Here is a 27,521-nt window from a genome sequence, read left to right on the forward strand (position 1 = left end):
TGCCATGTGGGCCTCTCCGTGGACCTGCTGGTGTGTCTTCATCACAGGACAGCTGGCTTCCCACAGAGGGCATGATCCAAGGGAGAATAAAGAGGAACCCCAATGCTTTTTACGACCTGGTCTCTAATTATATACTGTCCCTCCCACTGTGTTCTATTTGTTCAGAGCACGTCACTAGATCTGACGAATGGTGGGGGAAAAACCAAAAAATGTGTGTACGTATTTTAAAACCACACATCCATCAATGCTACATTATAGGTAAGTAGGAGACTATCCTTAAATAATTCTTTTAAGATTTAAATCTATCTCATCTCTTTTATTGACACCCCCCCCAAAAAAAAAACAAAAACAAGTTAGCCCTACTTTCTCATATCTCTTCTTTTCAACTCTGTGATATTGTAAGTTCCTTGAGTCCTGATGACATTTCTTAGTCTTTCTGTATCTCTGCTTACTTATCATGGTGTCTGACATACTTACATCTTTATTCATTCAGCAATTTATCTATATAACCATCTTCTGGGGATACAATAATGAGCAAGAAATGGTCACAGTCCTTGTTTTCCTGGAACTTATAGTCTACTGATGGAAACGACACTAACCATTTAATCAGACTTATGAATGTATAATTACAAATTGAGCTACATTTTCTGATGGAGAGGAATAGTCTTACAGGTACATATAAAAAAGGAGCAGGGCTGTTCAGATGCAAGCATGGGGAAAGTAGATAGGCTCATCTGAAGTTGGAATTTTGCCAGATGGGTGAGAGAAAGAGAATATGGGTCAAGGGGTCTAAACTATTGCTGTTGAAATCACACATTAGCATGTGCTCATAAATAGTTATTGAATTGAACCAACTGTGCTGACTTTTTTTCTCTGCTTTATCCTCTCTTCTTTACTTCTTGATGTCAGAGGTGCTATACGTTGATGTGGATGGACTCGTTTGACCAGAATAGTTGCAACTGAGTGGGAGAAGGGACTATTCCTGCTCAATTCATTTTCCTTGTTTATTGTCTGCTGCAATTCCCAGTTATATTTAGAAAAACAGAATAGAATATTCACACAACACACATACTTTTCCAAATAAATTTGAATACATCGTTTATGTGAGTTTGATAACTTAATTCACATAAATTTACACTTTATATGTATAGATAGGGTATTCCTATTTAAACTCAAAATTCAGAGCCAGTGGATAAGATGAAATCGAATGGACTCACTTTGGAGAATTTGACTGATTCTACCGGAACAACAATAAATTCTCCCCAAGAGCAAGGCTGGGAAAGGTACAGCTACAGAGACCTATCCCACAAAAAAACTGAGGTCATTACTACCCTTAAAATAAATAATTTAAAATAACATCATTGAATGCTTACTATGTGTCAGACTTATTATGTTAATGGCTATAGGCATACTATCTTATTTAATACTCTATGGCATCCCTATGAGATAGGTAGAATTATGATGCTCATTTTACAGTTATTGAAAGATTAAATAATTTATCCAAAAGCACAGAAATCTGAAAGACAGTTCTATCAGACTTCAAATTTCTGACTCAGCCTACTTGAGCATCTTTATCTTGTGCCCCACATCTCCACAATCCACCCCTTTCCGCTCTTGTTGGCCTCCTTTCTGTTACTGAAATGAGCCGAGGTCTTCTTCACCTTAGGATCTTTGCACTTGTTGTGTCTTCTGCTTGGAAGGTTCTTCTCCACTTTGTTGCACAACTGGGTCCTTATTTCAGATATCTGTTTTAAATTAGTTCTCCTCGCCTTGCTCTATAACATTACCATGTTTTACTTCCAGTACAGCCTGGCCAGTTTGGATGACTGTGGTATTGTGCACCGAGTTGGATTCCCAGTCAGAGCACATACTAGTATATGGGTGCCCCAGTCAGGGCATGCACAGAAGGCAACCGAAGGCAACTGATCGATGTTTCTCTCTCTCATTGATGTTTCTCTCTCTGTCCCTTCCTCTTTAAGCATATCCTTGGGTGAGGATTTTTTAAAAAGTATTTACATTACAGTATATAGTTTATTACGTTCTGAGATTATTTTTTTTTCATCTCCCCACCAGATTGTGTACCCTTAGTACCTCTTTCATTGAATGAATAAGTGAATGAAATAGCCTCCTTCCGTACCTAGAGGTCCTGGATAGTAGGACTGTGTTATACCGATAGGCCATCAAAACTATATATAAAGATTGCACGTTCCCTACTTCATTCTGAACTCAGGTTATTACAAAGCCTTTTGTGGTTCCAGCACAGCAGTGATTTCAGAACAGCGAGGTCTCCTGGAATGACCAGAATAACAGCACCCTGCTTTACCCATCCCGGCCAGCAGGGGGCAGTGCGGTCGGAGGCCTCCTTCAGTGCACGCCTAAGTCCTAGAAAGGAGAGATGGAGAAGAGAGGCGGGGCCAACAGCAAGGGGGCGTGGCTTCTCACGAACCCGCCCCCCCCCAGGGAGGCTGTCCCCCGCTCGCCCCGCCCCCACCCCCGCCCGGGCGGCCATGGCCCTTCCCGGCATCCCCTATGAGCGACGGCTTCTCATCATGGCGGACCCTAGAGATAAGGCGCTGCAGGACTACCGCAAGAAACTGCTGGAGCACAAGGAGATCGACGGCCGCCTCAAGGAGTGTGAGTGCACCGCTCTTGCTCCAGTGGTCCCGGGCCTGAGCCCGCGCCGTCTCTGGCGAGGCGGAGGCCTGGGACGGAGCCCGGCCCCCTGGCCCAGGCGATGGGCAGGCCTCAGTCCAGGGGCAAGGCGCTTTGTCATCGCGCCCTGAGGTTGGCAAGCAGGGCCTCCGCGGGCGCGGAAGTGGCCCGGGCTGGTCCAGGGGACAGAAAGAGCATCCCCAGTTCTGGGATGGAGTGGGAGAGGGACCCGAGGGGCGAGGGGAAGCGGGCCGTCCGGGGATGCTGCCCAGGTGGGGTGCCGGGTGGGCAGTGTTGGCGAGGTCCCGGCCCCCGAGAAGGAGAGACGGCGGTCAAGTTCTTGCTCCAGCTAGAGATGGCAGTCGGGGAGCGGACCTGTCAGTGGAGTGGAAAGCCGGGCGAGGAGCCGGAGAGGGCGTCCGCCCGTCGTCCTCACCCTCCTCGTCTTTCCCCGTGCTCCGAGTTGTACTCCGCCAGGCACACAAGTTTCCCTTAACGCTTGAGCTAGAAGGACACCTGCAGTTTTTTAATAGTGCACCTTCGTGGAATTAAATGAAGCTCATAGCCATATACTTCCGCGGAGCACCAGACCTCTTGCCCTTCTTTAAGGTAGCGAGCCAGAGAGCAATAATAATAATAACCCATGCGAGTAGGTGAAGAGGTGCGGAAGGGTCTAACTTTTATCGTTTGGATTTGTAGTGGCGAATCCGGAAGTGTCACGGTGTCAACATCTGCAAGAGTGTAGCCTAAAATGTACTTAAACAGCTAACTATTGCCGATCAAAAAAAAAGAATGATACTTTCTCTGTAACATGTCATTTTTAAACGTGTCACCTATCAACAGCGTTATTTCTTTTGTACTTTGATATATTGGATATAAAATATATGTAAAATGAAATAGACAAACTTAAGTAAAGTGAGACTTAGCAACTTGAACCCACTGAGATTATTGTTTAATTAAAAATGTTCAAATTATATTATTTCAGTAAGGGAACAATTAAAAGAACTTACCAAGCAGTATGAAAAGTCTGAAAATGATCTGAAGGCCCTACAAAGTGTTGGGCAGGTAGGTAATGGAGTTTGGGGTGTAAGGGGTGATGATAATTGCTTTGTTTTTAAGCTGTTGGCAAAAGATAATGCTTTCTTTTTTCTTTCTTAGATTGTGGGTGAAGTACTTAAGCAGTTAACTGAAGAAAAATGTAAGTGGATTACACTGTTAATTAGTAAGAAAAAAGAGTGGACTCTGCCGCACCACCAACTTTTGAAATGCTTATAATGCTTATTATTCACAATAGTGAAGGTAGATGCTATTCTTGCATAGATTTAATTTTCTTTCAACTATGTATTGTCTTCTTGGAGGACAAAAATAAAACTCAGCCTGCCATCAATGTGGGTATATTTCATTTTACTTGCTATTTTTAAATGTTTTCTTTCGTTTTCTTTTCTCTAGTCATTGTTAAAGCTACAAATGGACCAAGATATGTTGTGGGTTGTCGTCGACAGGTAACACTTTAAATTTGTATAGTGCTTTATAATTGGCCAAGGTGCATTCATAAAAGTTACTTAATTCTTGAGGTAAGCAGGTCAGGTATTATGCCCATAACTCCCAAAAGTGATTTGTTAAGATATAACTAATTGTTAGCAAAGCCTATAAACTAAAACCATGGGCTTTGACTCCTGGTATTCTCTACTTTCTACTGTACTTAGTTGCCTCAGTCAGCTCTACACACTTAGAAATCAAAGACTTTTATTTTTTTATTTTTAAAATATATTTTTATTGATTTTAGAGAGGAAGGGAGAGGGATAGAGAGATAGAAACATCTATGAGAAGGAAATAACAATCGGTGAGCCTCCTGTTCACCCCCGACGGGTTTAAGCCTGCAACCTAGGCATGTGCCCTGACCAGAAATCAAACCATAACCTCATGGTTCATGGGTTGATGCTCAACCACTTAGTCACACTGGCCAGGCAGAAATCAGAGACTCTTAGAACTAGATATATATCAGATAATTTTATTTTAATATATTTTTTGAAAGGGACTTAAGAGGATTAGATCCTGTCAATTACCTATGTTTTATATTTAAATATTAATGTTACTTATAGACTGTACTATAGCTTAAATTTATTTTGTATGAGTTCATTTAGATTAGAATAGGCAAATTGAAATAATTCCACATTTTATTTTGCAGTTATCAAAAATGCCAACAAATGGTTTTGAATCATAATAGCCTCTGAATCCAATTTATGTATTCCCCTATTCCAGTGGTCGGCAAACCGCGGCTCGCGAGCCACATGCGGCTCTTTGGCCCCTTGAGTGTGGCTCTTCCACAAAATACCACGGCCTGGGCGAGTCTATTTTGAAGAAATGGCGTTAGAAGAAGTTTAAGTTTTAAAAATTTGGCTCTCAAAAGAAATTTCAATCGTTGTACTGTTGATATTTGGCTCTGTTGACTAATGAGTTTGCCGACCACTGCCCTATTCTCTACGAAGTATCCTTAGAGCATACTAGTACTTGTAAGTTCTTTGGAAGGAGCTTTCTCTGAGTATTTGTTATATCAGTTTTTTTAAACATTGATATAACATGGCTGTAGAATGGAATTTAACCCAGGGACTAACTCTAATCTGAGAATTTTGCATAGCATATAAATGGAATGACATTTTCCAAATAAAAAATATTAGATGCCTGGTCTGACAGAGGATTATGTTCCTTTCAGGGCCCTCTGGATGCCAAAAGTTGGCATTTCTGCCCTAGCCAGTATGGCTCGGTTGAATGCCATGCCATGGGCCAAGAAGTCACCAGTTTGATTCCCAGTCATGCCCAAGTTGTGGGCTCTATCCCCAGTAGGGGTGTACAGGAGGCAGCCGTTCAATGTTTTTCTCTCTCACATCGATGTTTCTCTCTTCCTTTCCCTTCCCCTCTCTAAAAAATCAATAAAAACATAAACTAAGATAAAAGTTGGCATTTCAAAGATATTTCATGATTGTATGAGGGCAAGAGAGTACTTGAAAACTGGAAAATATTAGAAAAGTCAGAGTATATATTTCTTATAGATGTTAATGTTGAAATAGCTTCACATTGGTCTCATTTTAGCTGTTTTTCAGGTATTTCACTTGCAATTTTTTTCAGTTTATTATATTAAACCTAGTATTTTGCCTGCTTCTACTTTATTGTAATGGATACTAAATCCTAACCTTAGAGCTCTTTGCAAAATTCTGTGGTAAGAAGTTAGTAATTTCTATGATTCTGAAATTGTATTGGCAAGCAGTTTTTTAATCTATGAAAAAGTAACTTTAGCCTGGCTGGTGTGGCTCAGTGGTTGAGCATTGACCTATGAACCAGGAGATCACCATTCAATTCCCAGTTTAGATACATACCTGAGTTGTGGGCTCCATTCCCAGTGTGGGGTGTGCAGGAAGCAGCCGATCAATGATTCTCTCTCATCATTGATGTTTCTATCTCTCCCTCTCCTTTCCTCTCTGAAATCAATAAAAACACTTTTCTTTTAAAGTAACTTTATTTATGAAAAGTAACTGAATGTGAGGTCGAACCTATTGGATAGATACTACCCAATTCTAGCCAAATAAGTTACTCTGCCTAAATATACCAATAGTTTAGTATATAGTTCAATCTAGTATAATACAGTTAGCATAGTGTCTGGCATAGAGCAAAGGCAAGAAATAATGATGGCTGTTTTGTTTTTAACAGTTTACTAAAAATCTCTAAAGGGGAAACAATGCATTTCCCCCTTATCTCCTATGATCAAGTAACACATTCTTCCCAAAAGGTATAGCTTTTAAAATAAATCCAATGGGCACACCACTTTCCTTCTCCCAAAATGTTCACTTAACAGATTTCTGTATAAATGCCTTGGTAGCAATTACTGAAGTCACTGTACTACAGTGCCTGAGTGCGCATCAGTAGAACTATATTAATAAGCCTCTGAAAGTAAAATACTAAAGGCCATTCCTTCTTTAAAAACAAGGTCATTTACATCTCAAACTTTGTGTATTAATGATTTCACATTTCATGCTGAGATTGCACAAAAGGGGCAGATGGAAATAACTTTGAATTCTAATGTTTATAGCCTTCTGATGGCATGGTGCTAATGATCTAATATTAGAGTTCTCTCTGCAGGGTAAAAAATGATTATTTGGCTTCTACATATTCTCCCCTTTAACTCCTTTTGTTTTACAAAATTAGCTTGACAAAAGTAAGCTGAAGCCAGGAACAAGAGTTGCTTTGGATATGACTACACTAACCATCATGAGGTAAGTTTCTGATTCTATTTAGTTTATTTTCACAGAGGGAAAATTTTATCCAAAATATTTTAGAGATCACTGAATATTTTGCCATTTCTTCCCTTTTACTAATTCATAATTAGTTTAAACATTTTAAAATAAAATCACCAAAATGTGTTTGCATCATTTATATTCTATCTGTAGGTTGAGAGAAAATTCATTTTAAAAAGAAAAATACATACCTTGTCATTATAGGTATTTGCCAAGAGAGGTGGATCCATTGGTTTACAACATGTCTCATGAAGACCCTGGGAATGTGTCCTATTCTGAGATTGGAGGGCTATCAGAACAGATTCGGGAATTAAGAGAGGTTGGTAGTGTATGCTTTGTTTCCTGAATTTAATAATAAATAGTATTGGTTTTAAAATTCCTGAACGAGAAAGAGGATGAAAAATTACTTTGTCCAAATAGTGGTTACTGAATATTATACATTTAATATTCTTGCTGAGAAGAACAGTACTGAATTTCTAGCTGTGAAAATTATGTGTTTGTTAATGTAGAGATAATTTGGTGATAGAAAAATCCTGCTCTTTTTGACTAAGAATCTATCTTAATAAAAAGAATATATCTTTTTATTTCATTAAAAATAACAATATATTTATTTTTTTATATATATAAAAGGCTAATATGCAAAGTATCCCTCGGGAGTTCTACTGGGAGACCGGGAGTTCGATCGCTCACTATGATGCGCACTGACCACGTGGTGGGGGGGTGCGTGGAATGAAGGAAGGTCCCAGCCGGCAGCCAGCTGGAAGGCCCCGATTGGTCCTGATTGCCAGCCAGGCCTAGGGACCCTACCCGTGCATGAATTTCGTGCACCAGACCAATAGTAATTGATATAATTCAATGCTCATGCCTTCTGTGATTTTGATTATCATAGTAGGTTATTTGGGTCAGAGCACATTTGGATAATGTGTAATATAGTTTTTCCCATACCCTTATTATTGTTAGCTTCCCACCCTTATAGTAGAGTAAGTTACCTGTGCCCTAAATATTTTCTTTTGGTAAAGCTGTTTACTGCTGTTTAAGAAAAATACTGGCTTTAAGGTGGCTTAAACCTTTAAGCTTTTAGTTGAAGAATCTAATCAGGATTGCCCTGCTTCATAGCACAGGTGGCTTCTTAACAATTCTCTTTAAAGCAAATTGTCCTATTTATTTCAACCTAATTTAGTATGGAAATATTTAGGAATGAATGAAGATACCACATTTTTCTGTGTATAAGACATCTCCATGTGTAAGATGCCCCCATGTATAAGGTGCACCTCAGTTTTCCAAACCAAAATGAAGAAATCAATATCTTAAACATAAAACAGAATGCATTTTTATTTAATAATTACCACAGGTAATGTTTATATACTAGTACTATGATATTATGCAGCATATCATTTTATTCAACCTGTTGCATCGCTGCTCTCTTCTTCATCACTATTAGTTCCAGACATATCAATTTCTTCAACTTCTATTGTATCACTGCTGTCTTCTGAGTTACTGTCTATATATGTGAGGCCATCCTCATAAACTGGTGGCATTTTCTGAGCTTTGTTCGTGTTCTCATGGCCAACCTTTCTCTCCTCATGAAATTGAAGCACCATTTTGCCTTTCCTGTAAAATCAACAATGTTCATTTTGCTTGCAAACATTCTTACCTGACATTGAATAAGCTTGGTTGATACACATAAGCCACTCTGGCCCTGCTCCATAATCCAAGTCTTAAACCTCTGCTCCAAGTCTGCCCATTTTGCTGGTTTTCCTCCTAAGGACTTCTGTTTTGGCCTCTTACGGAGTTGTTCTTCCTGTTTTCTCCACTGTCTGATCATACACTCAATGGGAGGAGGTCCAAATGGTCTCTCCGCAGCTCTATTTCCAAGCTCTTTTGCATAGCTGATTACATTCAGTTTGAATTTTGCAGAGTAAGACAATCGCTTACGGTATTTATCTTTTTATTTTTTGACATCTTTATGGGCTCAGAATGCTTAGGTCCCTGTTGCATCTGCACACTCTCCACCTCCACCTCCAATTATGGCATCAGCTGATGTCAGTAACAATAAGGCTCGTATTTGGAGGAAGCCTGTTTGACAGGGTATGAGTGGTTCCCTCCTCAGCTGACTTCTGTGTATAAGACGCCCCTTGATTTTCAGTCTTAATGATTTTAGAAAAAAATAGCGTCTTAAACACAGAAAAATACGGTACTTGGAATGATGTACATCATCTGATTTAAACCCTAAGCCAGTAGTTTTCAGAGTTTAGTATATTAAATTTTCTAGAACTCTTATTAAAATGCAGATTGCTAGGCCCTCAGCATGGTTCTGATATAGTAGGCTGGGAGTGGGACAAAGGAATTAGCATTTAAACAAGCATTCCAGGTAATTAGGTAACCAAATTGTGTTTTGACCATAGTTGAGGAAGCATTGGCCTGAGTGTAAATTAAAGCCTGTTTTTCTCACTTTGTAGTTAATGAAAGGTCAACAGGAAGAAAAGTGCTTCATAGAACAGTGAAATCTTATCTTTTACAGTGATTTGCTGCAGCGGGCATACGAGCAGAAAGAATCTCTCCTTCTCTATTTCTCACACAAACCCCCACCATATGCATATGCAATACCCTTTTCCATCTACTTACACTTCAGAATACTGATTTCTCACACTTTTGGCTTGTCTTAATCAGACCTTATAGACACAACTATTCAATAGACATTTATCTCTCAAGTTACTGATTCTGTAAAGAGATTAAGTTGGGCAGTCAAATGCTCAATTTTTCCATTCTCCACTTTTTTTTTTCCTTGAATCAGTCTTAGTAGGATCTTGGAAGCAAAATACTTGGTTCTTTTAAAGTTGCTATGCCAAAATGCCAAAATATGAAAGTTTTATATACTTTTTTACTTAGTGGCAGTTATAACTTACCAAATTCCCCATTTTAGAATTATTTTGTACTAGAGGCCCAGTACAGGAAATTCACGTATGGGTAGGGTCCCTAGCGGCTGCCAGCTGCCAGCTGGGACCTCCCTTCCCCCAGCTGCCTGCTGCCGCTGCCCCGTGGTCAAACTCCCCATCAAACTCCTGGTTGAGGGGACAATTTGCATATTAGGCTTTTATTATATAGGACTAGAGGCCCAGTGCACGAATTTCGTGCACCGGGGTGGGGGGGTGTCCCTCAGCCCAGCCTGCACCCTCTCCAATCTGGGACCGCTCAAGGGATGTCCGACTGCCCGTTTAGGCCCGATCCCACCGGGCATTCGGACATCCCTCTCACAATCCAGGACTGCTGGCTCTCAACTGCTCGCCTGCCTGCCTTCCTGATTGCCCCTAACTGCTTCTGCCTGCCAGCCTGATCACCCCCTAACCACTCCCATGCCAGCCTGATTGATGTCTAACTGCTCCCCTGCCACCCTGTTTGCCCCCAACTTCCCTCCTCTGCCAGCCTGGTCACCCCTAACTGCCCTCCCCTGCAGTGTTGATCGCCTCCAACTGCCCTCCCTTGCAGGCCTGGTCCCTCTCAACTGCCCTCCCTTGCAGGCCTGGTCCCTCCCAACTGCCCTCCCCTGCTGGCCATCTTGTGGTGGCCATCTTGTGTTCACATGGGGTCAGGATCTTTGACCACATTGGGGCAGCTATATTGTGTGTTAGAGTGATGGTCAATCTGCATATTACTCTTTTATTAGATAGGATAGAGGCCTGGTGCATGGGTGGGGGCCAGCTGGTTTGCCCTGAAGGGTGTCCCGGATCAGGGTGGGGGTTCCCTTGGGGTGTGGGGCGGCCTGAGCGAGGGGCCTGTGGTGGTTTGCAGGCCAGCCACGCCCCCTGGCAACCCAAGCGGAGGCCCTGGTATCTGGAATTTATTTACCTTCTACAATTGAAACTTTGTATCCTGGAGCGGAACCAAGCCTCCTGCTCGCTCAGTGGCCGGCAGCCATTTCTGTTGGGATTTGCTTACCTTCTATAATTGAAACTTTGTAGCCTTGAGTGGAGGCTTAGGCCGGCCAGGGCTGGGGAAAGCTTGGCTTCTTCTATCGCCTTGGAAATCCAAGCCTCCCTCCTACTTTCTCCATGGCTATAGCCATCTTGGTTGGGTTAATTTGCATACTCGCTCTGATTGGCTGGTGGGAGTGGCTTGTGGGTGTAGCAGAGTTAGGGTCAATTTGCATATTACTCTTTTATTAGGTAGGATTGTATTCCCAAATGCAAAACAGTATATGTTTTTTGATTTTGTAGTGGAATAACTGATTGTTTTTGTAGTGGAATTTTTTTCATTGAGGCATAATTTACATTAAATAAAATGCATAGATTTAGCCCTAGCTGGTTTGGCTCAGTGAATAGAACATTAACCTGCAGACCAAAGGGTCCCAGGTTTGATTCCAGTCAAGGGCATGTACCTCGGTTCCAGGCTCCTTCCAGGCCTGGGCCCTGGTCAGGGCGCGTGCAGGAGGTAACCAATTGATGTGTTTCTCGCACATCAATATTTCTCTCTGTCTTTCCCTTTCTCTTCTACTCCCTCTAAAAATCAATGGAAAAATATCCTCGGATGAGTATTAAAAAAATCATAGATTTAAAATGTACAGTTCAAATGTGTTTGGACAGATTAGTATATACCTATCTAACCATCACTCTAGTCAAGCGTGTGGTTTGTTAAAATAACCACACACTTTTTAATTAATTAATTTGAAAATATTTAACATTTTTTAGATATAAGAGATATCTAAGAAAAACCTCTAATATAAATAGTTTTACATAACATGGGATTCTAGATCTATTATGAATTATGATACCTAACTATACTGATATTTTACTTAAACTCTTTGAAAGTACATCAAAATCTTTACCTATGTTTAAGAAACATGCAACTTCTTTTCTAGGTGATAGAATTACCTCTTACAAACCCAGAATTATTCCAGCGTGTAGGAATAATACCTCCAAAAGGCTGTTTGCTATATGGACCACCAGGTTGGTATTAATTATGTCCACCCCACTAATGAATGAATCAAGGAATAAAAAAATAAGTTGGCAACATGGTATCGGAGGCACTGACCGCAACCCCCCCCCCCCAAACACACACACACATACACACACACACAGAGTAAAAAATCCTACATAATAAAATGGTAATATGTAAATTACCATCACTCCGCTACGCCCACGATTGGGCCAGCAGGAGGCGCAGGGGGCGGGACTCAGGGTGGCCGGGGTAGCTGATTGGGCCAGAAGGACGCTGAGCTCGCGGCGCCTCTGGCGCCCCGAGCTCAGCGTCTGTACCATGGCTGCCGGAGGCTTTCAGAAGGCCTGGGGTGCCTGCGGACAGCCAGCCGGACAGGTCCCCCGCGATCAAAGGCCAAAGCGGGGGACCTGGCCGCCTGTCTGCTCCGGCGCAAGGCCTTTCGAAAGCCTCCGCAGCGCCGGAGGCTTTCGGAAGGCCTGGGGCGCCTGCGGACAGCCAGCCGGACAGGTCCCCCGCGATCAAAGGCCAAAGCGGGGGACCTGGCCGCCTGTCTGCTCCGGCGCAAGGCCTTTCGAAAGCCTCCGCAGCGCCGGAGGCTTTCGGAAGGCCTGGGGCGCCGGCGGACAGCCAGCCGGACAGGTCCCCCGCGATCAAAGGCCAAAGCGGGGGACCTGGCCGCCTGTCTGCTCCGGCGCAAGGCCTTTCGAAAGCCTCCGCAGCGCCGGAGGCTTTCGGAAGGCCTGGGGCGCCGGCGGACAGCCAGCCGGACAGGTCCCCCGCGATCAAAGGCCAAAGCGGGGGACCTGGCCGCCTGTCTGCTCCGGCGCAAGGCCTTTCGAAAGCCTCCGCAGCGCCGGAGGCTTTCGGAAGGCCTGGGGCGCCGGCGGACAGCCAGCCGGACAGGTCCCCCGCGATCAAAGGCCAAAGCGGGGGACCTGGCCGCCTGTCTGCTCCGGCGCAAGGCCTTTCGAAAGCCTCCGCAGCGCCGGAGGCTTTCGGAAGGCCTGGGGCGCCGGCGGACAGCCAGCCGGACAGGTCCCCCGCGATCAAAGGCCAAAGCGGGGGACCTGGCCGCCTGTCTGCTCCGGCGCAAGGCCTTTCGAAAGCCTCCGCAGCGCCGGAGGCTTTCGGAAGGCCTGGGGCGCCGGCGGACAGCCAGCCGGACAGGTCCCCCGCGATCAAAGGCCAAAGCGGGGGACCTGGCCGCCTGTCTGCTCCGGCGCAAGGCCTTTCGAAAGCCTCCGCAGCGCCGGAGGCTTTCGGAAGGCCTGGGGCGCCGGCGGACAGCCAGCCGGACAGGTCCCCCGCGATCAAAGGCCAAAGCGGGGGACCTGGCCGCCTGTCTGCTCCGGCGCAAGGCCTTTCGAAAGCCTCCGCAGCGCCGGAGGCTTTCGGAAGGCCTGGGGCACCGGCGGACAGCCCGCTGGTGCACCAGGTGCATGATTAAATCATGCACTGGGCCTCTAGTCTGCATATAACTTATGACTCCCCCAAAATCCTTTGGTATCCTCAGGCATTGGTTCTAGGACCCACAGGGACACCAAAATGTGCAGATGCTCAAGTCCCTTACATAAAATGGCATAGATCAAGGCATATAGTTGGCCCTCCGCGTGTGCAGATTCCCAGCTGCAACTGAAAACAGTACTGGTACTTATTGAAAAAATGCCACACATTAGTAGACCTGTGCGGTTCTTAACATGCCCTATAATTCTAGTGTATTGTCCTATATGGTTCACAGACCTCTGGGTGTCCCTGAGACACTTGTAGGAAATCTGCAAGGTCAAAACTTAGTTTCATAATGCCAAGATCTTAGTTGCCTTTTTCACTGTGTTGGTGTCTGTGCTGATGGTGTAATTGCAAGGGGTAAAACTGCTCTTGTCGTAGCATGATTCAGTTAAGTCAGTGGCACAAAATGGTGCTAGTAGTCACTCTGTTTTTGACTGTTCACACTTGCAGTATTAAAATGCCAGTTTCACTTTAAAATGTCCTTGGTGAAGTAGTAAAAATTACTGTTATTAAATCTTGATACTTGAATAATATCTTTATTCTGTGTGATGAAATGGAAAATACATATAAACTACTTCTGCATATTGAATAGGATAGTTAATCTCTTGTGCAATTATTTGAGTTGCTAGCTGAATTAGCTGAAAGGATAATTTTTAGATAGTCTGTGGTTATTGGTTATTCAGACTGATTATTGGTTATCTGGCACATGCTTTTCAAAAGTAAATGAAGTTTTCCTGTCATAAAGAAAACAACTGACACCATTTGTAGCCAGTGATAAAATTTAACCTTTCAAGGGAAAATTAGAGTTTTAAAACCTTATATCTGGCATTATGAGCTTGACAGCTTTCTACTACATACTTAAAAGGATGAAATTGGTGATGATATTAACAAATGTGATCTTTTTAGTATTGTATAATGAAAAATACCAACATTTTGGAGATTTTCATAACTCACTGAAGGAATAGTTTCTAAATAATCAATACTTGATATATAATACATGGTTTAAAGATCCATTTTGTGTGCAGAATAGACCAATGTGTTTTAATGTAACAAGTTTTTATTGTAATCTGTAAATAGGGTTTAATATAGTTCTTTTTTTTGGTTAATCCTTACCCAAGGCTATTTCTTCCATTGATATATATACATTTTTTTAGAGAGAGTGGAAGGGAGACGGAGAGACAGAGAGAAATATCAATGTGAGAGGGACACAATGACTGGTTGCCTCCCACATGTGTCCCGACCCCAACTGGCCTGGGGATCAAGCTTGCAACTGAGGTACGTTCCTTGACCAGAATTGAACCCACAACCCTTCAGGCTGCTGACTGCAGGCCAATGCTCTAACCACTGAGCAACCAGCCAGGGGCTGACATATTTCTAAAGTTTTTGTATTCGGTGTGCTTAAAATAAAATTAGAGGAGATATTTTGAATAAAATCAAAAATTTTAATATTCAAAGTAGAAGTATTATGGAATTTTCACTGAAAATTCTGTTTAGGATTTAGCTTCCATTTTGCAGCATTTACTATCCAAAGGATTACATTCTTAAAAGGCTTTTGAAAGTTTGTTTTACTTTCCATCTAATTAAAACTTCTTTTGCCATTCCTAGGTACAGGAAAAACACTGTTGGCACGAGCTGTTGCTAGCCAGCTAGACTGCAATTTCTTAAAGGTAAAGGAAAGATTCTTTTTTGTAGATGTTGAAATTAAATTTTCTTTGAATTAACTTATGTTTACCTTAATGTTTTTTCTTTAACCAGGTTGTATCTAGTTCTATTGTAGACAAGTACATTGGTGAAAGTGCTCGTTTGATCAGAGAAATGTTTAATTATGCCAGAGATCATCAGCCATGCATCATTTTTATGGATGAAATAGATGCTATTGGTAAGAGTAACTTGTTTTTTTTTTTTTTATCCTCACCCGAAGAAGGGAGAGGAAGGGAGAGATCTATGTTAACATCCATCGGTTGCCTCCTGTTTGCTCCTGGACTGGAAATCGAACCTGCCATCTTTCGGTGTCCAGGATGATGCTCCAACCACCTGAGCCACCCAGCCAATACAAGAGTTACATCTTTAAAAATTTATTTTAAACTTTTCTTGAAAAAATTAGGAAAATTTTTTTTAATCTAAAAGAACTTTTTTCCCTCGCCTTTCATTGAAACTTCTATGAAGTAACAAAATGAATTGGATGTTATCTTTTTAAAATTCTTAAAGTTTAGCCAATTTTAATGCATAACCTTTGACTTTGAAAAATAAGAAATGTTATACTAAAATCATTGACTTTGTCAGTATAATTCTTACTACTTAATTTTCACCTTAATGGTTTTAACCCCAGCCACTAGTCATATTCTGTCTTAAATGATGTTTATAGAAGAAAAGAGTAACGCATATGAAATTCCATGTCATTTTTTTTAGGTGGTCGTCGGTTTTCTGAGGGGACTTCAGCTGATAGAGAGATTCAGAGAACTTTAATGGAGGTAATATTTGGTAAAGGGATTTTATAAAGAAATAAATGTTTATTGAATAAAGTGAACATTGGATAATTGAAGGTCAAATATGTACAATTTAAATGAAGAATATACTTAAGTATGAAATTTGAAAATACTGCCAGGAATAAACACATTTCTCCACATATATCTCTAGTAAGAAAATGACTACTAGAAAATAAGAAGGGTATCTACAAAATGCCCATTTGATGTACAGATGTGCTGTTCTGTATCATTTAGATATTTAAATTGTATATTGTACTACTTGTTTTGTGAATGTGATCTTGCACTAGTTTATTAAGACATTTTATATCAATGGACTTAGTGAAACTGGTGGCAATAAATGAGTTAAAATTATGTATGAGGCTGCTCTAAAAATCACTAACACTTACATTGCTGAGAGTGAGAGGAAACTTTATTAATTGAAGAAGATGGATGATGGGATATTAGAAGGTACATAAAGCCTTTCTCCACTCAAAAATCTGAAATTGATAGCAAGATCCTAAATACATTTCCCACTTCTACAAATAGAAACTAGGTAGCATAGGTAATGCAGTGTCAAATTCTGTCTGAGAATGGGTATTTGAAAATAACTTTTCATAAATTAAACTCATTTGCTCACAAGATAAACTGTTTTAAAATTATAGAGTCTCTTAGAAACCTTAAATTGAGGTATTTTAAAACAACACTGATACTAGTTTTATTCATTAAATTTATGTTAGCTAACATATTTTGAGAAAGAAATAGACATCTGAGGCTAGCTATATTTTTAAAAGTTTGTTGACTGCAGTTAGGTTTTCAACATTTATTCAAGAAAACTTTAGCAATCAAAGAAAAAATGTTTAGTGTCTCATATTTCTATGTATAGTAGAGTTGTTTGAAAAGATATTTAATGGATTTATTACCAGATTTGTAGAATAATCATTATATCCAGTTGTCCTAATGTAAATTTTATGTCAGACATACCATAAGCACTTTATATGTTAGATTTTATTATTAGTTTTTATATTTAAAAGTAATTAAGTGAAAAAAACTTGAACATTGGAAATCAGATCCACATAATTTAGTTCAAAATTAGTAAAACTACCTCATAGCTATAAATATAATAGCTATAGTGAAATAATCTTGAAACTTTGAGGATGGAAAGTATATTCCATAATATAAGAGAGAAAAAAATCGGGTTCCATAAAATGATGATTTCTGAGGTTATCTGTAGGCAATACATTCCATGGTATTAGGCATATAAAAGTTGTGCCTGTATATTTTTTAATGATTGGAATGTTTTGTAAAATCTGTCTATAATTTTTATTTATAAATATATTCTTAGTTACTGAATCAAATGGATGGATTTGATACTCTACATAGAGTTAAAATGATCATGGCTACAAACAGACCAGATACACTGGATCCTGCTTTGCTTCGTCCAGGAAGATTAGATAGAAAAATACGTGAGTTAAGGCTCTTTGCTTACTGTCCATTTCCCTTTGTCTATGTTCAGTTCTCTCTCCTTTCTTTCTTTCTTTCTTTCTTTCTTTCTTTCTTTCTTTCTTTCTTTCTTTCTTTCTTTCTTTCTTTCTTTTTAAAAAAAATATATTTTATTGATTTTTTACAGAGAGGAAGAGAGAGGGACAGAGAGTTAGAAACATTGATGAGAGAGAAACATCGATCAGCTGCCTCCTGCACACACCCCACTGGGGATGTGCCCGCAACCAAGATACATGCTCCTGACTGGAATCGAACCTGGGACCCTTGAGTCCGCAGGTCGACGCTCTATCCACTGAGCCAAACCGGTTTCGGCTCTTTCTTTTTTTATATATATGTTTTTTATTGATTTCAGAGAGAAAGGGAGAGGGAGAGAGAGATAGAAACATCAATCAATGATGAGAGAGAATCATTGATCGGCTGCCTCCTGCACGCCCCCTATTGGGAATCGAGCCTGCAACGCAGGCATGTACCGTTGGCTGGAATCTTAACCTGAGACCTTTCAGTCCACAAGCCAATGCTCTATTCACTGAGCCAAACCGACTAGGGCAGTTCTCTTTCTATTATTCTTCCTCACCCCTTACTTTATTTAAAAAACAAAAACAAGCAAACAAAACTGACTGCAAAAGAATTTCTTAAAATTTCTTATTTTCAGATATTGACTTACCAAATGAACAAGCAAGATTAGATATATTGAAAATCCATGCAGGTCCCATTACAAAGCATGGTGAAATAGGTAAGAAAATAACATATTTTTATATATATTTACCTTTGGTAAATGAAGCAAAATGCTATTGTATATCATTGGTAGCCTATTGAATCTAGTTTTAAATTTAGCAAACATAGTGGTCTTTTTGGATAATATTTATTGACCATCTACTGTATGTTAGGAATTGTTTTAAGTGCTGGGGATATAGCTGTGAACAAAACTGACAAATTCCTGCCTTTGTAGAACTTACATTCTTGTCAGAAACGACAGATAAAGTGAATAAAATATATAGTATATTAGATGATGATAAGTGCTATGGAGAAAAACATAAAGCAAGAAAAGGGGACTAGGTAATGCCAGGAGCAGGGGTGTGTGTGTGTGTGTGTGTGTGTGTGTGTGTGTGTGTGTGTGTGTGTGTATTTAAATGGAAGTGGGGAGGTTGATTTTTAAGCAATGACCTGCAAAGGTGAAGGAGTAGATAGGAATATTTGGGGGGAAATCATGCAGAGGGAGTAGCAAGTAAGAAGACTTTAAAGCAGATATATGTCTGGAACATTCTAGGGGCAGCAAAGAGGCCAAAGTGTCTGTGGCAGAATAAATGGGACATTAGTAGTAAGTGAAATCATAGAAGTAATAGGGTCCAGATTGTGTAGAGCCTTATTGATGCCATCCTGTAGGAACTTTGACTTTTATTTGTGAAGATATGGATGCCATTGGAGGATTGTAAGCAAAGGAATGATTTTATTTTGTTACTTTTTAACCTTTTATTGTAGAAAATTAGAAATACATCAAAGTAGAGATAAGAGTATAATGAACTTCTAATCCTAGGTACTCACTCATCCCCCAGCCTCAATAATTATTAACTCTTTACAGATGAAATTTTTCATCTGTAACCTCCCCCACCCCTTACCTTCTCTGGATGCATTTTTAAAATAGAGGTGACAGAATTTGCTAGTGAACTAGATGTGGGGTGTGAACTAAAGGGAAGAACCAGGGAAGACCTAGGCTTTTTACTCACACAACTGAAATACTGAACTTACTATCAATAAAAATAGGGGAAGACAGGAAAGATTAGGTTTTAAAGGGAGCATGAGTTTAATTCTGGGTATATTAAATTTGAGATGCCTATTAGATATCCAAATAAAGATAGTGATTAGTAATTCTATATGCATCAATAGTTCTTTGGGCGTGGTCTGTGCTGGAGATACAAATGTGGATAATAGCATAAAAATGATTGTTAAAGTCTTGAGATAAGATCAGATTTCTGAGGAAGTGAATGTGGATAGAGAAGAGCTTCAAAAACTGAGCTAATTCTGACATTAGGAAGTTGAGATGCAGAACCATTAAAGGAGATGGCGAAGGTGTCCCAGAGGCAGGAATAGAACCAGAAGCTGGTAGTGTCCTGAAAATGAATGAATGAGTTGTTAAAAGGAGGGATTAATTCCCTGTCAAATGCTGACAGTGGGTTAGATAAGAAGAGTTCTGAGAATGGACCTTTGGATTTTTGGAGATCATTGGTGACCTTATCAAAAGCAGTTTCTTTGGGATAGTGGGAATTGGGAATGAAAGCCTACTTCAGATGGGGTTTCAGAGATACTGGGAGGAGTGACATTGAGTGTAGACATTTCTTTCAAGGAAATCTGTAGGAAAGGGGAGAAGAGAAGTAGAGCTATATCAGAAATGGAGATGAGGATTTGGGGGAGTTTTCTTTTAAGATACGAGAATTTAATTTTTGTGCTGATGGGATCTAGGAAAACGAGAAATAGTGCACTTTCCTTGAAGAGGAGTTGGCACTGTCTTTGAATATAGACTTCATTTATAAGAATAGGAGGAAAGGCAGAATATTATAGATGCTGATGATGACAGGTTCTCAAATATGGCAGGAACTTGTAGAATTTTTCTTCTGAATGCTTTTATTTTCTGAATGAAATAGGAAGCAAGTACAGAGTGAAGATTGGAAAGGAATGTTAGAGATTTGAAGACAGAGGACAAGTTATAAAATAGTTTTCTATAGATTTGAGAGACTAGACTAGGGTAGAGGCCAGCAAACCATGGCTTATAGGCCAAATTCTTTCTGCCTTCTGTTTTTGTAGAATAACAAAATTAATTTGTAAATAAATTTATAACAACCATTTATCTGTATTTTGTCTATGATTGCTTTCCCACTGAAATAGCAGAAATTAGTAGTTGTTTTTTCTTTCTTTAATCCTCGCCCAAGGATATGCTTTTGATTTTTAGAGAGAGGAAGAGGGAGAGAAAGAGAGAGAGAGAGAGGGAGAGAGAGGAACATCAATGTGTGAGAGAAACATCGATGGGTTGCCTCTGACTGGGGATCAAGCCTGCAACCCAGTTATATGCCCTGACTGGGAATCGAACCCATAACATCTCCATCCAACTGAGCCACCCAGCCAGGGCAGAAATGAGTAGTTTTGACAGAGACCGTATGGCCTGTAAAGCCTAAAAAATATTTACTATCTGGCTCATTACAGAAAGTATGCTGACCCCTGGACTACGGAAATCTAGTAATTATACTAAAAGCCCTTTAGAAATTAATGGTCCAGAATAATTACAAATAGTTGATTATTGCCTCTTAATTTTTTCATTGCTCATATGAAAGAATTTTGAGCTGTAAAGATGAACTGAACTAAAAATATCAATTTATAGGTTTCTTCCGATACTGAGCTCTTGCTGGTACCAGATATTGTTTTAACCTTGGAAATCACTATTTTCAGGAAGTTTATAATTTGGGCCTGATTGAACTAATTAATGAATTATCTGTATGATTTATTTCTTTTCTTTTTATTGATTTCAGAGAGGAAGGGGGAGGGAGAGAAAGATAGAAACTTCAATGATGAGAGAGAACCATTGATGGCTGCCTGCACCTGTATGCCCCACACTGGGGATTGAACTCACAGCCTGGGCATATGCCCCAGCTGGGAATCGAACCGTGACTTCCTGGTTCATTGGTCGAGGCTCATCCTCGTTGGCTGGGATATCTTTATGATTTCTAATAGAGATCGACATACTCTAGATTTCCTGATAAAGGGTGTCCCATCAGAGTTACTCACATTGTAGCCGTCTATGCTGACTCTTATTTCTCTCCCTATTCCATAGCAAGTCCATTACTGCTATCAGTTCTTCATTTTAAGTCTGTCATGTGAATAGAAAGGTCACTTAATAGTCCCTTTGTTATCATAGATCTGATACCACTTGGAGCCTACACAAAAGCCAGAAAAGCTACCCGGTGCTTAATTTAGCATTTGAAAATTCCATATGATAAAATTATATCTGATGACTATTTTTGGTATATTTATATTTGGCTTATGATATTAAATTCCATTGTTGCTACAGTTAATTTTGGTGTCTTGGTTTATTCAAATTAAATATTTGGTTACAGTTTTAATGAGTTATAGCTTGACAGATAATCTGAAGTTCACATGTGTATAACTTTCACTGCATAAAAACAGCTTAAGATGTTTACTGAGGATATTTCTTGGTTTTAAAGTTTCAGAAGTATGTTTATTTCTTCTTGGTGTTGGTTTACTTAACAGGATATAGTTTTTGGTTGTTAGTATTGTGTAATATTAACAGAGATGATGCCTAACTGATCAAATTCAAAGTAGGCTCTTCAGTTTAAATTTTCCATTTATAAGCATAAATCAAAAACAGATCTTTTTAAAAAAATTAATTTCCAGTGCTTTTTCCTAACCAGATTATGAAGCAATTGTGAAGCTTTCAGATGGTTTTAATGGAGCAGACCTGAGAAATGTTTGTACTGAAGCAGGTATGCTTTTAAAGTATAATTTTTGCTATTGATTTGATTTAATTTGCTCAAAATTTGTTGTTTGTCTAAAAGCAGAGCCTGGGCTTTGTAAGGAGTTGGGTGCTTGTTTTTTTTGGGGGGGAGGAATGATTCCAAGAAGCAGGAGGGAACAGGGCACGTGAGATGGGAAAAGGGAATCCTACCTAATAATAGACAAATATGCAAACTGACCATACCTCCGCTACACCCAAGCCACGCCCACCAGCCCAAGCCACGCCCACCAGCCAATCAGGGCGAGTATGCAAATAAACCGAACCAAGATGGCTACAGCCACCGAGAGCAAGGTTTCCCAGGCAACAGAGGGAAACACACTTTCCACCTGTCCTTGACAGGCCTAAGCCTCCACTCAAGCTACAAAGTTTCAATTATAGAAGGTAAACAAATTCAAACAGAATGGCGGCAGCCACGGAGCTGGAGAGACCAGGCCAGGGTTGCCCGCGGTAATGGAGAAAGCAAAGCTTTCTGCACACCCTGGCCGGGCTCAGGCCTCTGCTTAAGGCTACAACGTTTCAATTATAGAAGGTGAATTAACTCAAACAGAAATGGCTGCCGGTGGAGCATGCAGGAGGCTTGGCTCCGCTCCAGGCTACAAAGTTTCCATTGTAGAAGGTAAATAAATTCCAGATACTAGTGCCTCCGCTTGGGTCGCCAGGGGGCGTGGCTGGCCTGCAAACCACCACAGGCCCCTTGCTCAGGCTGCCCCATGCCCCAAGGGAACCCCCACCCTTATCTGGGACACCCTTCAGGGAAAACCAGCTGGCCCCCACTCCTGCACCAGGCCTCTATCCTATCTAATAAAAGTAATATGCAGATTGACCACCACTCCAACACACAATATGGATGCCCCCATGTGGTCAAAGATCCTGCCCCCATGTGGACACAAGATGGCCACCACAAGATGGCCAGCAGCAGAGGGCAGTTGGGAGGCACCCGGCCTGCAAGGGAGGGCAGTTGGAGGCGATCAACACTGCAGGGGAGGGCAGTTAGGGGTGACCGGGCCGGCAGAGGAGGGAAGTTGGGGGCAAACAGGCTGGCAGGGGAGCAATGAGGCATCAATCAGGCTGGCAGCAGAGTGGTTAGGGGGTGATCAGGCTGGCAGGCAGAAGCGGTTAGGGGCAATCAGGAAGGCAGGCAGGCAAGCAGTTGGGAGCCAGCAGTCCTGGATTGTGAGAGGGATCCCACTGGGATCGGGCCTAAATGGGTAGTCGGACATCCCTCGAGGGGTCCCAGATTGGAGAGGGTACAGGCTGGGCTGAGGGACACCCCCCCCCTCCGTGCATGAATTTCGTGCACCGGGCCTCTAGTGCTATTATAAGGGTGCAACATTGAGGTAGCTGCTCTAGGCAATGGGGGGGTAGGGGGGCTGATTTTGATGAAATCCAGAGAAACATACCAGAATGCCATTTAGCATTACCCAGCTGAAATATTGGGAGATGGGCATTTATTTACCAACCCTCACCCCCATTGGATGAGATTTATCCTTGGGAATGTTAACTCTTTTGCAGTTCTGGATGCCTAGGGTAGAGTGTGGAAAGACATGCATGTGATAGAATACTGGTCCCCTGAAGTAAGTCTGAGGCTATACAGAACTGTGCACCCACACCCGTGGCTGAAATGAGACTAGGTCAGCACCAGAGGAACCTGCTCCAATGTGGATGACATGTTTTCTGATGCTAGTCTGTCAGCTTTGAAAGATTGATTTAGGAATTTTGTGTTCGTACAACTTGTGTAAATGTAATCATTTTAAATATAATTTTATCTATGGTTGTGTGATCCTTTTTTTATTTCTGGTACCAAGTGGCTTTAAAACCCCACATAAGAGTCAGTAAGTCTTCGTCCTCCACATAGAATCTGAAAATCAAGAAAATTGATTTCTATGATAAGTTTTACAATGTGTGATTTCCTCTTTTTCCATATCACCTTTGGCCTTATTTTAACATTTCTTATAAATTCACACAGTATTTAAAGGCATGGCTTTTCCATAAGAGTATCTTTGTAGGTATACTCTGACTCTGTATCTGAATCAGAGATCTTCAGATCTAGAAACTCAGTATGAATCAGAGTAAATCATGCTCACAAAGACTTAATAATGAACAAAAAATAATATTTAAGAGGTAAACTATCATGTGGTTTAAACTACTTGAAGTAATTTATGACATTCTCTTTCCAAAATCTCCACTCACCAAATTATCAAAAGATTGCTTTAATTAAAATGGAATCCAAACACAAGTCTCATCCCCCATTGCATGAGATTTGTCCTTGGGAATGTCATAATTTTAAAGGCTGATACCATCAAATTATGATGATCTCCATTTTTTCAACATATATAAAAGAATGATCTTTACTTATTTCCAACAAAGCTTTTAGCTTTTTAATGGTGGAACATTCATATCTGGAGACATATTGAAATTCTTTGGAGTATTTTTGTTAACATATCTTTCTTTCGTTTAAAATACACTATATTCAGTTATAGTTGTCTCTTTCAAACCCAGAGATTATCATACTTTCTGGATTAGACTACATCTCAGATTCACTCATTTACTAAACAATGATTTGGATTCACAAGGTTTGGAAAAATAACTTGCTTAATTTAGTTGTAGCCTACTAGACAAGTTTTAAAACTTCAGTATTAAAAAAAAAATCAGTTATTTCTACTCACCTGATTTCTGAAGACAACATAGAGTAGCTATTTTCAAGACTCCTTGTAATTAGAAATCTTGAAAGGGAAGAAGATAGGAATTAACCCTTGAAATCTTCTATTCAAATCCATTCATTTTATATAAGTGAAAATTCAATATAAGCAGATCCTCAATGAAAATATTAGTAGGATTCATTTAATTAGTAAATAGGGATACCTTATTGGCTTTAGCTTATGAAATTAGGATCCTCTCAAAACCTGGGGTCCATGATACAACTACATAATGTTAAAAAGAAAAAACACAAACAAAAAACTTTTACCCCTTTGTCAATTATTATTTGACAAGTAACTTGTCAAAAACTTGAAGGAAAAAATTGAGTTATGATACTTGAATAGGGAAGTCACAATATCAATTTGTATATAATTAGGGTCATTTTAATACATGAATAATGGCATTGAGTTTTGTTAAAGCGTACTGTTCACTTTCTAAAAATTCCTATTCTCTAACCTTTTGATTAACAAGTCTGGCTGTCAGAATTACTGGAGGTGTTTTGTGTTTTCCCCAACCATACATGGATTACTTCCTTCTAAGGAATTGCTACTTATAGAGTTAAGAAACTGATGTTTAAAATATGTATGTTTTGTTTATAGTTGGATTTTGTGGGAACCCCTTTCACGTCCCACGTGGTTCAGGGTTCGGGTTCTGGAGAAGGCCACACACAAATGAAAGAGACTAGAAAGTATTAATTTGGGAATATTGGGGGCCAGGTGGGAGCCCACCCCTAGTGGGAGGACTACCGCCTTGCTTTGGCCTTGCCATCCCTTTTATTCAGGTTTGGGATATACCCATTGCCCTTAGGTAATTCCAGTAACAGGCAGATTATCTTATGAGTAAGGATTTACATGATTATTTGGTGGGGAAGTTGCCTCAGTTACCATTGTCTTAATTAGATAGGGAGTGGTTGGCTCTGACTTTTTAGAGCTTAAAGGTTGAACAGCCTTCTAGGTTCCCTGTCCACATCTCTCTATTAGTGGGACAATGATCGGTTTCTGGCAGGATTTTGTTTTGATTTTTTCTTTTCTTTTTTTTATCTTTTTTTAAAATATATTTTATTGATTTTTTACAGAGAGGAAGGGAGAGGGATAGAGAGTTAGAAACATCAATGAGAGAGAAACATCAATCAGCTGCCTCTTGCGCACTCTCTATTGGGGATGTGCCCGCAACCAAGGTACATGCCCTTGACCGGACCGGAATCGGACCGGGGACCCTTGAGTCAGCAGGCCGATGCTCTATCCACTGAGCCAAACCGGTTAGGGCTGTTTTGATTTTTTTCTTTTTTTCTTTTTTTTAAATATATTTTATTGATTTTTTACAGAGAGGAAGAGATAGGGACAGAGAGCTAGAAACATCGATGAGAGAGAAACATCGATCAGCTGCCTCTTGCACACCCCCCACTGGGGATATGCCCGCAACCAAGGCTCATGCCCCCGACCGGAACCAAACCCGGGACCCTTGAGTCCACAGGCCGACGCTCTATCCACTGAGCCAAACCGGTTTCGGCTGTTTTGATTTTTTTCAAGATGCCATTGGATACAGGGGTTGTGTGATTTGGATTTTAAATATTCAGATAATTATCTTGTTTTCTAACTTTTGATTTGAAAAATAATGTTCACGAGAGCTGGAAATTCATTGAACAGTGATAGTGATTTTTAACAAATCAGAACTGCTTATTCAGAAGTAGTAAATCTAGGCTCCTTCAGTTTTACTCCATAGAATTACATTATTTAGTTTTCTTATAATAAAGTAGAGGCCCAGTGTACGAAATTCGTGCACGGGTAGGGTCCCTAGGCCTGGCTGGTGATCAGGGCTGATCTGCAGGGCAGCCGGTGGGGCAATCACGGGGCCCCTGCTGGCACCTGCCGTGGCCGGCCTGGAGCTGCCTGCCTGCTCGCCAGCCTCACCACTGCCACTGGTCACCTCCCTCTGGGGGGCGGTTGGGGGAGGAGGCCCCCCACTGGCACCTGCCTTGGCTGGCCTGGGGCCTGCGGGCTGGGGGCAGCTCCTGCATTGAGGGTCTGCCCCCTGGTGGTCAGTGCACGTCATAGCGACCGGTCATTCCACCAGTCGTTCTGCCATTTGGTCAATTTGCACATTAGGCTTTTATTATATAGGATAATTCACATATTATATAAAGCAGTCATGTTATTTTATTTTCCACAGGTATGTTTGCAATTCGTGCTGATCATGATTTTGTAGTACAGGAAGACTTCATGAAAGCAGTCAGAAAAGTGGCTGATTCTAAGAAGCTAGAGTCAAAATTAGACTACAAACCTGTGTAATTTACTGTGAGGATTTTGATGGCTGCATGACAGACATTGGCTTAATGTAAAAATAAAGTTAAGAAAAATAATGTATGTATTGGCAATGATCTCATTAAAAGTCATGAATAAAAATATATGTGAATAACAAAAATTAGTAACTCAGTATTTGTACTTTTAAGATTGGTACAGAAGAAATTTGTATGTTTGTTAATGTTGCATTTATTGCAGCAGAAGTTATAAGAGTGTGTTGTACTTTTCATATTTGTTGTGTGAGCATTTTGTAAAACATTGAAAATGGTTTGAGATAGTAGTACATTTCTATGACTTATTTTATATCATTTGTTTTCCTCATCCTAAAAAGTTGAATAAAATCTGTTTGATTCAGTTCTACATATATTCTTGTCTTTTATAAGAGTACATTTACTATAGTCCTTAAGGTTCTTTATTTAGTAAGTAAACTATTTAATAACCAAGATAAAGTTGTATTTAGGTCAGGGGTGGGGAATCTTTTATTTCCCCCAAGGGCCATTTGGATATTTAAAACATCATTCCCAGGCCATACAAAACTATCAACTTAAAAATTAGTTGTTAATTTGGCCAAACATTTAATTAACTCATCCCTAATGCCTTGGCAGGGCCAGACCAAATAAGGCCGGCGGGCCAGACATTCCCCACCCCTGATTTA

At 40.5% G+C, this 27,521-nt stretch overlaps 1 protein-coding gene across 1 annotated transcript; it reads left to right on the forward strand.

Moving 5' to 3' along the window:
- The first annotated feature begins 2,480 nt into the window (after positions 1-2,480).
- Positions 2,481-27,230, forward strand: PSMC6 (proteasome 26S subunit, ATPase 6). Its single transcript, XM_079768907.1, has 14 exons — positions 2,481-2,634; positions 3,638-3,717; positions 3,811-3,850; positions 4,102-4,154; positions 6,853-6,920; positions 7,146-7,260; positions 11,797-11,884; positions 14,988-15,049; positions 15,138-15,261; positions 15,792-15,853; positions 17,190-17,310; positions 18,000-18,080; positions 21,766-21,837; positions 26,736-27,230. Exons 1-14 carry the CDS (start codon positions 2,508-2,510, stop codon positions 26,852-26,854), a joined length of 1,212 nt encoding a protein of 403 aa, XP_079625033.1. The 5' UTR covers positions 2,481-2,507; the 3' UTR covers positions 26,855-27,230.
- The last annotated feature ends 291 nt before the right edge of the window (positions 27,231-27,521 follow it).

This window comes from Cnephaeus nilssonii, assembly GCF_951640355.1.
Source record: "Cnephaeus nilssonii genome assembly, chromosome: 4".
In the NCBI taxonomy this organism is placed as follows: Eukaryota; Metazoa; Chordata; class Mammalia; order Chiroptera; family Vespertilionidae; genus Cnephaeus; species Cnephaeus nilssonii.